Source organism: Rhineura floridana, chromosome 10, assembly GCF_030035675.1.
Source record: "Rhineura floridana isolate rRhiFlo1 chromosome 10, rRhiFlo1.hap2, whole genome shotgun sequence".
NCBI lineage: Eukaryota > Metazoa > Chordata > Lepidosauria > Squamata > Rhineuridae > Rhineura > Rhineura floridana.
This window is the reverse complement of record NC_084489.1, coordinates 74,174,062-74,189,414: the sequence shown is the minus strand read 5'-3', so window position 1 is coordinate 74,189,414 and position 15,353 is coordinate 74,174,062. Positions and strand designations below refer to the sequence as shown.

Genomic DNA, 15,353 nt, shown 5'->3' with positions numbered 1-15,353 from the left:
AATGTGCAATTTTTTTGCCTTATTCTTGGGCTGATCGTACCAGACCCCACTGGAACAAACAGGAAGCAATTCTCAGGAACTGTTCCCTCCTTCTGGCATTACCCACAACTTGCACCTGCCAAAATATGACACAATCTCCCTTTCTTTCACATTGGTACACTCATTCTAGACTGCATCTTGCAGGAGAACAGTTCCAGTATGCTTCCCTCACAATAGCCTTTTTAAACTGCTTCCACCCAAAACCAGTGTGTAATGCTACGGAACCTGTCTGCTGTTGTCTGACCTCTGATTAGGGTTGCCAGGTTCATGGCCTGAGGCTGATCCTGTAGTTTAGGAGTAGAGAAAGTCAGCCAAGCAGGGCCGGCTCCAGGAATGCCGGGGCCCTTGGGCATCAGCTTGCCCTGGGCCCTGGCGCGTGTGAGCGTTTGCGTTTGTGTTCGAGCGCGCGCACAGTCTCCTCCACCCCACTATCTGTCTGCTGTCTTTTACCATTGCCCTTAATGAAGATGGCGGCCGCAGTTTCCCTAAGGGGATGAAGCCTCCACTGCCACCTTTGTTGATGGCACGCATGCATGCTACACGTGCGCATCTCTGCCATCAACTAAGGTGGCGGCAGGGGCTTCAGTACCTTAGGCCACGAACTTCGTTAAGGGCAACGGTAAAAGATAGCAAACAGGTAAGTGGGGAGATGTGGGGGGGGACAGATAACGGGAGGGGAGCGGAGGGGCAGCTGAGAATTGGCCCCTTTACCTTTTGTGAGAACTTCTTAGGTACTGTTTTTGAAGGCTACGTGTTTTTCTTTTGGGGGGAGGAAACCACACTATTTGCCAGAATTGGGGTGAGTCAGGGGACGAGTCTGTGAATTCCATTAAAGGGCCATTCATGCAGCCTTCAAACACTGTAGTTAAAGAATTGTCACAAAAGGGTAAAGGGGCCATCCTATTTAGGTGAGTTGTAGTACAAAACTTGCCCAAAGCCTTTTTTACAAAAATCAAGGCAAATTAAGTTTATCTAGCATAGAGACATCTTTTTCGGTTTTGGACTTTTCTACAGCTGATTTGGTCCCTCCCCTCAATAATTTGATCACCATACAACTGGTTTGTTGTAAACCTCCTAGAGAGCTTCGGCTATGGGGTGGTATACAAGTACAATAAATAAATAAATGAATGAATGAATGAATGAATGAATGAATGAATGAATGAATGAATGCAGATTATACATGAGGGTTTTAATTTTTAAAAAATGTGAAGAAGTGTTACCTCAACATTTAAATGCTTTTGATTTTTTAAAAATATTCTACCAGTTTCAGTTGAGGAGTCTTCATACAGGAAGTCTCATAAGCTGTCAACTGTCAAAATATTACTTACCACTGCATGTTCTCTATCCAGTGCTGCCAGATACAATTGCATGTCATCAATCAAATAGCATAATATTTTTTGGGAAAAATGTCATTACATGCCAATCAAAATACTATCAAATATGATATACCACCATACCTTGTGATATTTTCAACTTGTCATCAGATTCTTCAGTGAAAAAATCTTAACAATAAAGTTATCTTCAACTTTACTACTAGTGCTCACCACTACTGATTTGTTTTTTCAACAGGTAGCCACAGAGGAATGTTACTCTATTCTGCTAGGGCAAGGATCTCTAACCCTGATGAGGTAGCAGGCACATTTGGAATTTTGGGGACTTTTGTGGACACCATTACAAAATGGCTGCCCTGGTGGGGTGGCCAGTCCCAAAACACCCATTTCACAGAAGGCAAATGGGTGAGTCTGAGGTATAAATAAATTGTGCAATAAACTAAGCATAAGGCAGAGGAGAAATCTGAGTTCCAAAACACTCTTGAACCCAATAGTTTTCCATGCCAATAGAACATCAATTTCATAGAAGTCTAAACACCACTTTCACAGACTGCAAAGTCTTTCTCTGTATTCCAGCCAACTCACTCGCCAGTCTCTTATCTCAGATATCAAAGAATGAAATAAAAGATACAAACTGCAAATACAAAGTATTAAATGAGTATCGTTCTCATTTGGGGAACAGCCCATTCAGCACTAAAAATGTGCAGAGGAGCATTTTAAGGGAAAATTCAGAGAACTATTGGTTATCTACAAAATATTACAGGGAGAGAACTTCAGAAAACACCTACTTCTGCTCTGAGGAAGACCATTGGTATAGCTAGCTGTCTACCCATGATCGTTGCACCGGAGATGCGAAGGACTGGACATTGGGACCCTTAAGCATACAAAACATGGTTCATGAGGCTGAAGCCTGCGCTAGTTGCTCTTAATCCACATGCTTTGCAATCTCAATTGTGCTAGCATGGGTATCTGCACCCATGCATGAGACAGATATATTTTCCTGTAATAGTGTGTGTGGGGGGGAAGAGATACATTCCCAGTTTAATGCTTGTGTCCAGCAAGGAATGTGGACAATTCCTTTTAAAACTCGGCACAATTCAGAGTTCTGATGTTAACCTTCAAAATTGTATATGGCTTGGCTACAGAGAGCTCAAGGACAGCTTGCTCCTATGCAAGCCTGACCATTCTGAGATATCTTCATTCTCGGAGGCAGTTTGACACATACCTTCACCCGTAGAGGTTAAGTGGCTGGTGACCAGAGAGCAGCCTTTCTCAGAAATGGAGTCACATCACTGGCATGCTCTCGTTTGCTGTATATGTCTAGCTCCTAAGGCGGTGTAGTGGTTAAAATGTTGGACTAAGTCCTGAGAGACCAAGGTTCAAATCCCCACTCAGTCATGAAGCTCACTTGGTGACCTTAGGCCTGTCACCGTCTCATTTATGATTTCATTTATTTTTCTACCTCATGTTTCTTCTGTCATAGAAACCAAGGGAGTATGTGCTTCTCTGAGCCTAACCTACCCCACATGGTTGTTGAGAGGATAAAATAGAGGGGTGGAAGGATCTTGAGCTCCTTGCAGGGAAGACAGGGGTATAAATATGGTTAAAAAAACCCAAATTTTAAAAAATACTCATCAAGGCTTTAAATCCTTAATCTAATGATTTTTTTGGTTGCTGTTCTAGAAAGTTTATGACTTCTAGGGCCTTGATCTTACCTATTGCTGTTTTAATGTTCTCCGTTTCAATGCCTTGCTGGTCATTTATGTTGTTGTGGTTTATTGCTTTATTTGATGTGTTTAATGTATGTGGGGGTTTTAAAACTATTTGTAAGCCACCTCAAAAAAATCTCTGAGGTGGGTAAAAATCTATAAAACCAAAGAAATAAGGTCCCCATACTTTGCAAGTTATGTGTACACTTAAATGCACACCTGAGAATGTATGAAGCACTAATGCAGCAACCACTTGCTCGCGACCACTGCAGCTCTACTCAAATATTACTAACAGTGTTGAAACAATTTGCGTAGCGAGTGCAGGGATGGCCCACCCCCAGTGTCACCATCCCTGCCCTCTCCATATCAGTGGGAAGGATTCTAGGCACGTTCACCGGTTCTAAGCATTGCCACAGTTCCCAATTGTGAGGAGTCTTCTAAGTGGATCCACCTGAGTGCACTTAGAACTGTCCTTCAGACCTTACTCGGTGTAGGAAGGTTGGAATTGGAGCTGTCAGAGATGGAGACACTGAGGGAGGGGAGCCTACGCAATTTTTTTCAACACAGTTGTAATATTGCCTGAATAGGGGTTACGTTAGCTTCAGAGACCTCCTGAGTATTTTCTTTTCTGCAATACATGTAATGATCTCAAGTGAACAACAAGAAAAAATTATTTCACAGAAGTGTGAGATGGGGGCCAGGGCTCTGGGAAATCTCCTTTAAAATGGAGAAAACTAATTTTAAAAAACCTGATATTTTCAGAGCAACAAAAATAAAAGCTTTTATTTGTTCATTTGAATATAAAACAGGCGTTATCACAGATGTACAAAGCGTACTGGTGGTTTAACATACAAGAAGGTTGCTGTTTGTTTGCACATAAAAATTTTCGTTTGAAACTGTGATTGGCTGAGTTACATGAATTTCTCTAACCAGTCACCACACTCTATGAAATAACGCTGCTAACATTCAACTGATAAAAGGGACAGTCTTCCCTTGGGTAAAGTGTCAAGCAGGATTAAATATATATAATAAACAAGCACCATGAGGAATCTGCTCCTGTTTGATTAGTTGTGTTCAAATGTTCATTGTGGACCCTCTTTCTTTCTTTTTTATTTTAGTGTGCATGTGCATCAGGTTGATTACATGGTTTTGTCTGACTTCAAAAGCACAAGGTCACAAGACAAACATTTTATACATTCTCATGAATGGTTTATCTACAGTACAGTTTCTAATACAGAATAATCCTTCTTTATTGCTGAATCTGATGGTACGTGTGTTTCTTTCCTCTTATCTTGCACGACAAATCTAGGAATTCAGTTCATCATCATTTACTGTCCTAAGTTTGAGAATTTAAACAACCACAGATGACAGGTTTCAGAAGAGATTAGTTATTGACTGTGTCGTACGACTGCATTGCAGTCCTATGTCCCCCTCCCCAGAAGTGGAAAGTTGACTTGGTGAAAGTTAAAAGTGATGCTTTAACAAAATGACAGCTAAATTTGTGTTTTGCAGCACTGAGATCAGCAATAGCAAGGACATCACAAGTTAGTTCATACACTGTAATTATGGTCATAATCAGTCAACGGCTTGCCTTCAGCAACTTGACATTTTAAAGAGAAAAACAAAATTTTATTTTAGGGGACAAAATCCCCCACACTTTGACAGAATGCTTCAGGATTGGTCTTTGGAGCATGGGTAGAAATATTCAGAGGGCAAAGAAAATCTGGAAAAAGGGCAACAAAATTAAAACACAAAAAGGTTTTCCATGGTGAGATGCTCTGTATTCTACATGCAGACTAAAAACCACCCCTCATCTTTAAAGAGCCCTCCCAGCCCCACAAAAAACAATGTTGGGTCTTCAGAACCAAATGAAATCTGCAAAGGTAGACAAAAATATTTCCCTTATACATGTTATATAAAGATCTTGTAGCTTTTGTCCTGCAACCGTTTTAGTCATGCATATTCTGTAATGAATGTCAGCACGTTAATATTATTTTGAACCGTTAAAAAGCATTCTTGGACTGCTGCTATTTAAACATCACCCTCTAATCAGACACAGGTCAACCAGGTTATACTGGAATAAACAAAAAAAGCGCACTTTTTTAAAAAAGAAGTGGAGAGGGGAGGAAAACTACTAAATAATCAGAAACTGAAGCTTCAGTTTATCTGAAGACTGAAATTAAAAAGAAAGAAAAGGCAGCTGTGATCCATGCATTCCTGTTCTTTCCCAACTGGCAGATTCCTTCTGGAACTGAGGGATGGGATTAACTGCAACACCAGCATCAGTTCCTCTGTTTGGCATAAGGACATGTTAGCAGATGCACCAGGCTGTGCCAAATAGTTTACAGCGGCTTTAAGCTACTCTCCAATAACAAATGTGTTATAAGAGAGACTATTTAAAAACAACAACTTTCTACAAAGTGTGAAGTGGATCGCCACCCTCCCCTTGCCCAAACTAGACAGCAGGGAGGCAAAATTGACAAAAAAGTATAATTCTTGTGCAAAATGACCACCAAAAACAAAACAAAAACAAGAAAATTGCCCTTACCACAAGAAAAAAAATTAACAACCCCCCCAACTTAAAAAAATGATGACAAATATTGTGCAACAATATTGTGCAGGTAGGAAAAACAGTGATATTCTTCAAACCTGCCTTTTCTAAAGTCTAATAAGTGTATGAACATACATGCCAGCACAAATATTTATTGTCATCTCCACGGTAAAGAAAAGAATCCTTTGTAGTGCACTATGAAAAGTCTTTGGCCGCAAGCAAATCCTACACTGTTGCATGCACAGCAAGTGGAAAGGGCTCCTGTAGAATCCAGTATTGGCCTCCGACACCAGTGGCGTTACATGCTGGGCTCTGTCACTGCTCTTCCAAGGCTGCTAGACTGCAGTCAAAGCTCTCCCATGCCTCCTTCTAAAGCACTGCTGCTACGACTCTTTCCCAGGGACCACAGGCCGTGGAAGTGCTGGAGACTAAAGTATAGGAGGGCCACAGTTGCAAATCAGTGGGCCTTGCAGAGAGACAAAGCAAGCTTGGGAGAGCACAGGGTGCAGAAATTTATTCTAGCGTGCTACAGGAACCACTCTACGCCCTGCACTCTGTGCATATAGTGGCAAGATCGCGACCTTAAAAATGTACTCACTGCCCTACAGGCAGCAAAACGGTTTAGCTTGCTGGTATCTGGATGGTTCTTTTTGGACAGGGATGCTTAGCAATCCAGGACTGGTTTTTCCTCAGAGTTTGTGAATAATGTTTGATTATCTACAGTGGGAAAAGAGACACCATGCAAGTGATGAGTACTGCATCCTTTTAAAACTTTAAAATCTTTTTTTTGTCATTAGTGAATTTATATTTCATATATATATATATTTGATGTGATACTATCCACTCAAGATAATACAACCCCTTTGTTTTTATATTAGCAAACATTACAAGAGCTTAATATTCTTGAATGTTTCTCTTTTATACTTCTAAAGAGATCAAAATAAAGATTTTGTACATAATTACAGAAGTAGTTAACTTATTTTACCTTTTAGTTTAGTACAAAGATATCTTCAAGTTCATTGCCGAAATACACCTTATTTATAAATTTCTGTTCATTCTAACACTAATAATCAAAGGCTTTTTCCACCTTATATATTCAGCATTTCCAGGAGAAAAAGCTGTTAAAAACTCTGATTTGAGAAGGTGCTGTTTTGGGTATTTTCCTCGTACCACAATGTAGTTTTCTAAGACAATGGGAGAGAAAATGGCTTAAAATTAGTAATGGATTCATATTGGAAAAAGATTTTTATGGACATTTAAAAACGAGCAAACCAAAACAATTCAGTCATATTATGAACTGTTTAAAAATATCCACTTGAAGGGCAGATTAAAAAAAAAATTAGCTACTTCAGTTTAACATAAAATACAAAGCCATATTACTCAGAAAGCAGTATCATCCCAATAAGCAAAAAATAATCTTTTTTAAAAAGTCTAATAATGGGCTTTCCATCAAACTGAAGGCAGTACCCCAAAGTCCTTCTGTGCTAAAATGTAGTGGTAAAAGAAACACATTTCACATTTTATGTCCTGCCAATAATAAGCACGTTGAAAAGTCCTAATAGAAACAGTTCCATTCTGAAGAGCATCACTTTCTTGTCAGCACATCGTTTTGTGGACATCCAAAAAAATTTTTGTTTATACATCTTGAGTACAATCCATGGAAGCCTTAAAAGATACAAGACTACATGTTGTAAGCCACATAGATGGGATCTAGTTGATCTGCCAAAAATCCGTCTCGTAGGTGCATACGTTGTTTCTCTCCACGGGAGTTGATAGGAATTACACCAACGTCCACCACCACCACCACGCCTACAATCAGATAATGCTCCTCCAGGACCACATTGGTGACCAAAGGAACCAGGTCTAAGGCTTCTTGCTCTGATCCATCCAACTCAACAACAACGACCAACAAGTTTGTCCATGTAAACACCGCACTGAAATGCAAGGAGGAAACTGGAATCACTATAAAGCATACTACTCAGTTCCACTATACAAATATAACTATCTATTTAATCCTGGGGCCATCAATGTCACTGCATTGCAAAGGTGCCCTTGAGGACTTTCTCTGGTATCCATGAAGCCTCTGAGCCCCCCTCACCATGAGGTGGTGAGGGCGGTTACCTTTTCCCCATGCTAAAAAAGCACATTGCGCCAGAGGAGGAGGATGGGAGAGTGATAATCTTTCCCATTTGCTCTTTCAGCAATATGAGCTTTCTAAGGGTATACGGGCAGCTCGGAAATTTGAACAAGAGGATACAATTAATGCCTTAGATCAATGTTTTTGTAGTGCTGACAAACACTGGATCTGCAATTTTTACTGTGCAATCTATCACTGAAGATGCTGTTTTGGCTGGAGCCATGTGAAAATCATGTTTATTCAAGAGGATCCATTTCAATTCTTACTGGACCCAACCTTCACCCATGAAACACCACGGAAAAGCAAATAATCTCTCTGTACATGTGTGCTTTTTTCTCACTGGGAGGAGGGAGGAATGTGGCCTGGGGGAGGGAGAGAGAAGCAACCGAAAGCATCCTCCCAACCTTCAAAATGTGCCCGCTGGTGCAAAGAAGATTGGTGACTCCTGATTTATTTATAGCAGGGAACTTGTGATTGCCAAATGCCTTTCCAAGGTAGTGCTCCCAGCTATACCCCACAGTTCTGGGATACCATGTAAGACACAGTGAGAGTTTCGGAAATGCCTCCTGAAGATTGTAGGGGTGAGCAATTTTTTTTTCTGCGATGGGAGTAAGCTTATCCTAGAATATATGGTAACCAAGCTCCCTCCCCCTTTTGCTTTCTTTTACTCCCTTCCAAAAGAAGCCTTGGTGCTGGTTCAATTTTGGCTGATTTCTTGGGAAATAATGCCTTGGGAATGACTCTATATCATCACACAGCAATCTTCTTAGGGCATTCTTTGGGGAAAAGAGGCTGCCTGCATTCTGGCTAATTGGGGCAACCATCTCACCAGTACCACCAATAACGTCCCTGGGGAACTTAACTACATTTTGATGTTATATCGTTTCTAGAGGCGCTCTTTCCCAAGAACTAGGCAATACTGCATAAAAGAAAGGGGGAAACCTATGGCCACCTTGTATGTTAAATTAAAACCAACCCTAAGAAATTCTCAAAATCTGCCCACCCCCTGAAAGTCTCTCAATATTGCCCCCCAACTTTTGTGGGGGACGAATAGTCATGGAAAAGGGAAGGGGAGATATTCTGCAGGGCTTTAGGGTAAACACTGAGTTATTCTCAGTGCCTTGGATGTTAAAGGTTACACACACACACACACACACACCACACACCACACACACACACGCACACCCGCACGCACGCGCGAAATCTGATGGAAACACTTCATTCATAAAAGCTGAGACCATAATAAACCTGATTAAGTCTTTAAAGTGCCACAAAGTTCTTTTGTTCTTTTCAAGAGAAAGTTAGGATATTTGTTTCCATTTTGATTTCTGCTCTTACTGCCGCTGTAGTAATATTTTAAGCCTTTCTCTGTAACCATTTTCTCTCAATGAAAAAGCACAAAATCCCAACTTTGTTGTGAGTCGATTAGGATTTCTCTTCTTCTTTCCCCTACAGAATGCCAGGGCCAGCCCTACCATTAGGCAGAATAACACAGTACTTACCATTCTGTAATGCTCTTGTGTGCTCTAATCACAGATGTCTCAATATCTATAGGGTGATACCTCATTCCTCGCAGTTCCATGGCTTCGTCTAGTGCACCTACCACGTAAAGTGCATCATGTCGCTCTGGATTTAAGGCAGGGGAAAAAAATTATTATATGAAGTGTCAAATCACTTACATGAGGCAAGGACAGGCACATCACCACCGCCTGAAATATTTGGATTTTCTTTTGTAGTCCATTTGTTTAATACAGGATTGAGGAAACTGCTTTTCAGCCCAAGGGCCTCATTCCCTATTGGACAACATTCCAGATACAGCTGGAAAAGACTCCCATCTGAAGTACTGGAGAGCCACTGCCAATCAAGGTAGACTCAATGGTATAAAGACAGCTTCCTGTGTAACCTTTTCACTGTAGAGGAGGTTAGGAAAGTGTGTATGAACCAAATGGAATTTCTGAAATGTTTTGTCCTCAGCCTTATCTATGCAGACCAAGGTGAATACCTCCAAAAGATGTAAAAGAGACGGTCCCATTAAGAGCTGTGCTCTGCCACCCTAGTCAGAGGCAGCATGCTTCTGAAAACCAGTTGCCGGAAGCCTCAGGAGGGGAGAGTGTTCTTGCACTCGGGTCCTGCTTGCGGGCTTCCCCCGGGCACCTGGTTGGCCACTGTGAGAACAGGATGCTGGACTGGATGGGCCACTGGCCTGATCCAGCAGGCTCTTCTTATGTTCTTATGTTCTTAAGAGTACAGAAACAAGTGTCCAAGTTTCCAGGTCTTGGGAACGGGAAAACAGATCTAGTCAGGAAATGCTATATAGTTTACAGAGATTATCTAAGTGAGGATTCACCAATGTGGTGCCTGCAGGTAAAGCAGAGGCCTTCCCTGGTACTCATAGGGTCCCATTCCTCCACTGAAATTGGGCTTCAAAGAAGCATCCTGTTGTAGTCAATAGGATAGGTTGCAATGGGTGTGAGATGCCCCTAACAATTTCTCTTATTCGGAAATATGCCCACGGGTCCCAAAAGGTTGGCAATCCCTGGTCTATGTGACTTTAAAATTATGCTCAGCACACAAAACATTTAAAAAGTAGTGAGAGAACCTACCCCCATTTGCATCTGTGAGTTCTGTTCTTCTTAGGAATCCCAAGTAGCCAGTCCGTGCCCAGATAGTCTGAGTATCTCCAAAACTAAGTCTTGAGTTAAAATGATCTGACTGTAAGGATTCATCACCATAGATAGTAAAGTAGCCACTGGCATTATGAGCACTATGAACCCATATCTAGGTGGGGGGAAAAGTTATGTTTTCATTGGCATATCTGTAGATGATTAAGAATTCCTGATAATTCTCTGTTGCAGACATTTTAATTTTAAGCACTACAGACACCCTTCAACCTAATCAATACTGACTCAGTACTCAGCTTACTGAGGAAAATGCAGTCCTGTGCACCTTGCGCATATACCAGCCAAATGAGAAATGCCAACCATATGAGTCGTTCTGCCAAAGTCAACATCACTGGTTATAGCATTTTTATAAAATTATCGCCAATTTGAGATCCAGTCTCTGTGGCGAGTCTGTAACCAACAATTAAGTTTCCTGGGATTGGCTCCCATATCACACTGGTAACATGCCCATTAATTGCCTTTATAAAACTCTGAACTGAGCACTAAGCCAGTCAGTCAAACAATCCAAGTTTTCTGTTGTTATGGGGTCCTCCCATTTCTTATGTATTGTTTACCTTCCAGCCCAAGCGCCTTCATTAGCAAGATAAATACTATTATGTATCAATTCTATTGTGTATTCTGAATAGTCTTTTAAAAAAGTGTTTACAAATACTGTCTGAGAGGAAGAACAACCTTATATGGAGCTGCAGGAGTAAAATAAGTACACTATTGTTCTTGGCAAAAGAAACTCTTGGATCTTGTATAAAGTTGTATGAAGTTTTTCCTTGTGTTCATGGAGGCAACTAAAGATTTTGCCATTTTTTCTGTCACCCAATTATCTTACCAGTCAACAGCAAAGATACATAGAGTGCTGAAGACTGATGCCTGTAATGAGTTAATAAGAGGATATAAATGTCATAAATCTTTGTGCAATATGCATTCTCAGGATACTACATATGTCACTGATTCAACCACCAAAGCACCACGTGGGTCAAGTCTCTCAGCTAATGGCACTCCCCTGAAACACCCATCCACTACAGCTGATGGAAGCGCATTTAGTTAGTCAAAGAGCTTTTACTTTCGCACATCAGGTACATGTAAAAGCATCCATCACATGGGCAGCTGAGATCATGCAGATACCTCTTACACTAGTTCTAGTGCCCCTGACGGGGGGGGGGCAATGATGTGGGGAATCTAGCTAAATCATTTGAATCTATGACACCAAAAGGAGGAAGCAATTCTGTGGCAGAGACAATGGCTTGGGTCCAAAGGACTGCATGGAGGACAACATGTATTAGCATTCTGTGAACTCTTATACAAGTGCTGATGGAAGACATCTCACAGTGAAACACCATAATGCATCGGCAGTTGTGCTATAGTACAAGAAACATAGGGGAGGTATCCAGACTAATTTAGTTGAACTTAACTTAAATCCCACTGATTTATGGCAACAAAGTTCAACAAACTTAGTCTTCAATGGAAACTATGATAAAAAGGAATATGCAGTCTGCGGCATATAAAATTTAGTGGACCATGAAAGGTCTTGAAAAGACCTTGGGCAAAAGGAAGAACTTTTCTGGATTTGGGGTCACTTTTCTCACAAGCACTCTTCTGTTAGATTGGAATGGGCCCCTCCATACATGGAAGAGGTCAATTATATCTAAATTTGGCTTACATTTCATAGAAATGTATTGTGAATGATATTTTTGCTTTATATTACTGAAATAAAGTATGTGGGGGTGAGTAGAGTAGCTCTGCAAGGCTAAGAGTTTAACCAAAATTAATATATTCTTGTGAGACTGAATAATTTGGTAGGAAAATCTCAATGAAAAAACTAGAAGACTTAAAAAAAAAGAACTCGGAAATGGTCTTCTCAGTTCTCAACTGTGACAAGGCAAATTTGTTTAAAAACTTGCTTGCTATTAATTTCACATATCTACATAAAGCAGTGTGATGCATACCTGCTTAGAGAAGGCCATTTGTCACACACTTATTAAGGAAAGCTGTTCGGGAAGGAAGGTAGCTTTTAATCAAGTCAAGCAATTCGGTATCAACCGAGGTACAGCTTGTGACTCACCTCTCCAAGATGAGAATCTCCCAGGGGTCCCTTTGTTTCTGGATTGGCAATAATGATACGAACTCCAGGGAGGATCTATTGAAAGACAAAATGAGTCATATTTGGTCAGAGGCCAGATGATACACATTTTATGCAACAACGGAAATTTCCTTCATGTCCCCTGGAGCCTTTCAAGAAACTCCTACAGATGTTTTTTACAAATGTCTGCATTTTTATTTTGTGTTTTTGTGTGTGTTGGGGCGGGGAGGAGTGTAACATAGAGGGAACTAAACCTTGTCAATGTATGATTATGAAATGCAATTTCATCAGTGGCACGAGTAATCAGCCTTCCCTTTTTGCTTACGCCAAGACAATGACCATCACCACCAACAATGATGGAGATGGTCAGTAACAGAGCACATGCTTTGACAGCAAAAGATTCCAGGTTCCTTCTTTGGGATCTGCAGGCAGAGCTGGGGAAGACCCCTCTGTCAAATCATGGAGATTTCATCACTCAGTTGGTGTAGACCATAGGGAGTTAGATGGACCAATGATCCGACTTGGTATAAGACAACTTCCTGTGCTCCGGTGATGAATCCCTGTTTGCTTATAAGGAAGCTGAAAACCTGTATTACGGCCAGGAATGTAGTTGTGAAAGTCCCATGTGTGTGTCTTACACCCCTTAATTTTTAGGAGCAGGGTCCCTACGCCTCCACAGTCCTTTCCTGGTGATTATATTGTATTATAGCTTCCAAGATTCTGCTTTGAGATAATAATGAAAAGCCACAAAAACATTTCACACTGAAGGAGTATGCACACAATTTGCTTGCAGTCACTCATGGACCACAAATAGCCCGAATCCAGCTGCTGTTCACAGTAGGTCAACTGCCAGCAAGTGATGTAGGCGACTCAATCCGCACAAAATGCTTTTGTAGATACGCAACCACTGTAAAGACCATCAAACTTAGTCTCACGCTTGCAAAGTATTCCCGTATTACACTCCAATTTGGTCCTAAGAAAGTGTCCTTAGTCCACATTTTTCCTATGAACACTCAGACCAAAATCCCTGTTCGTACAGGCAGACAGGCTGGCATGGCCTATTATATGCCAAAGGCTGGGACAGGAACATTGAAAAGTGGTATGAATTTAATTTATAAAATTACCTTTGGTTCCCAGAAGGGCCCCAAAAGAATTACACACATTTCTTTTTTCTCTTTCACTTCTGTCTCTCAAACAGCTTTTGTAGATTTTTGACATCGCCACACACATATCAACAGGAGCAACCCCAAGACAAACATAGTAACCCAAGACAATCATGGGATGAGCATACACACTGCTCAAGCAGCGATGTCTCTCTCATACAGTCTTAAACTCTCTGGAGTTCAAGAGAGTCCAGCACCGCCGACCTGGCAACAAACCTATGGTCTCTGTCCAGCCCAGGAATATTCTGGCAAGATGACCTCACACTGATGAAAGATTAGGAACATTTCCTTAAAAATGTAATGATCATAATGGGGAAAACCATTTAAGCCATCACAATAGGCACGATTATGGCACTGACATCATATCGCACCCAACTCGAGAGTACGGGGCAGGAAGATAGCACAGTGAACTAGCGGATGGCGTGGTGGGGCACCACCACTCACATGACCTCCAGTGGGCCACATTGCTGCAGCTTGCTGGAGATTGAGGGGGAGGAGTGATGCGGGAGCAATGTTGATGTAGTGTAAACACACTAGCAGAGCCGATCTAGTCCGGTGCTTGTTTACCTCACCAACCTCCCCACTGCCCTCTCCTCAGCAAGCAGCAACAACGTGCCCGGCTAGAGGTCTGGTGACAGCAGCACCCCACCATGTCGCCTGCCCCTGGCACAATGTGAATAGCACCAGTCCAGGTATCTGAGTACACTCAAGCTACAAGTGCAGACATGGCCATCAAAGATCTCACATCTGTGCAATTAGCTGCACTTTCAATCTCACCCTAGACCATTATTTTTATGCCCCCCCAATATCTATACATATACCAAAGTTAAAATATTTGTTTATTAGTCCTTTAAAATACCAAGAGCTGTAAATAATGTTTACCTTTCCTGATTCCATGAGGGGCAAGCTATGAGGAGATCCTCTTTCTACTAAACGTACTCTGAAAAACAAAACATACAGGACAACTATAATGAATGGACAATAATTGCAGTACTGCACATAAACATCGGCTATACGTTTGGGTTTTCAAGCACTTCCATTTCACTCACTGCCAGTCTGCAGACGTGTTGCCTGCTCTCTCAAAGCAAGGAAGTGAAGTTCATACTTCCCTGCTAAGCAAAAGATACAGCTTTTGGGATTCTGGCACAAGTTCCTTGAGGCTTTGAAGGGTAGAGCATGAAGTGAGGTGGATGAAGGATCTCCGGGGGCGGGCAGGTCCTAAACCCTCGACAAAAATGGCATGGGACAGAATACGGCGGTGGAGGGATTAGGGTGGAAAGGAATGCTAATGGGAAGGAAGCAGAGGGGAACAGACTGAGTCTTTCCTCGACATGCCCCAGCGAAATTTGGAGATGCTCATTTCCTTTACCAGCGCAGATTACTAGTCCATGTGGAATTGCTTATTTACCCTATGTAATATAATGCCTTTGATTATCAGCGCTGGAAAAAAAGATTTATAATTAGCCTAAATTTAACAATATATTGCATATATTGTAAGCCTGCACAATGTTGTCCCCTTCCCAGTCCTGGATTATGAAATTACTATTGGTTTTAAATGAAATTATGGTTAATTTTAATGGATTTTTCTGAGCTGCTGTTTGGGAACCCTGGAGAGCTGCTGCCAGTTGGTTCTGACAATATTGAGGCCTTGGACTGACTTGGTATAAG

The 15,353-nt window shown here is 41.4% G+C and overlaps 1 protein-coding gene across 6 annotated transcripts in view; it reads right to left on the bottom strand.

Moving 5' to 3' along the window:
* Nucleotides 1-3,872: 3,872 nt before the first annotated feature.
* DIP2C (disco interacting protein 2 homolog C) overlaps nucleotides 3,873-15,353 on the bottom strand; it is a 401,118-nt gene continuing 389,637 nt past the window's right edge. For all 6 annotated transcript variants that reach the window (XM_061585822.1, XM_061585823.1, XM_061585824.1 and 3 more), the window contains 6 exons: nucleotides 14,568-14,625; nucleotides 12,505-12,579; nucleotides 10,371-10,545; nucleotides 9,270-9,393; nucleotides 6,616-7,564; nucleotides 3,873-6,347 (listed from right to left, as the gene is read on the bottom strand). In XM_061585822.1, coding sequence (XP_061441806.1) covers nucleotides 7,312-7,564; nucleotides 9,270-9,393; nucleotides 10,371-10,545; nucleotides 12,505-12,579; nucleotides 14,568-14,625 — 685 coding nt within the window. In that variant the 3' untranslated portion in view covers nucleotides 3,873-6,347; nucleotides 6,616-7,311. The remainder of the gene's footprint in view (nucleotides 6,348-6,615; nucleotides 7,565-9,269; nucleotides 9,394-10,370; nucleotides 10,546-12,504; nucleotides 12,580-14,567; nucleotides 14,626-15,353) is intronic.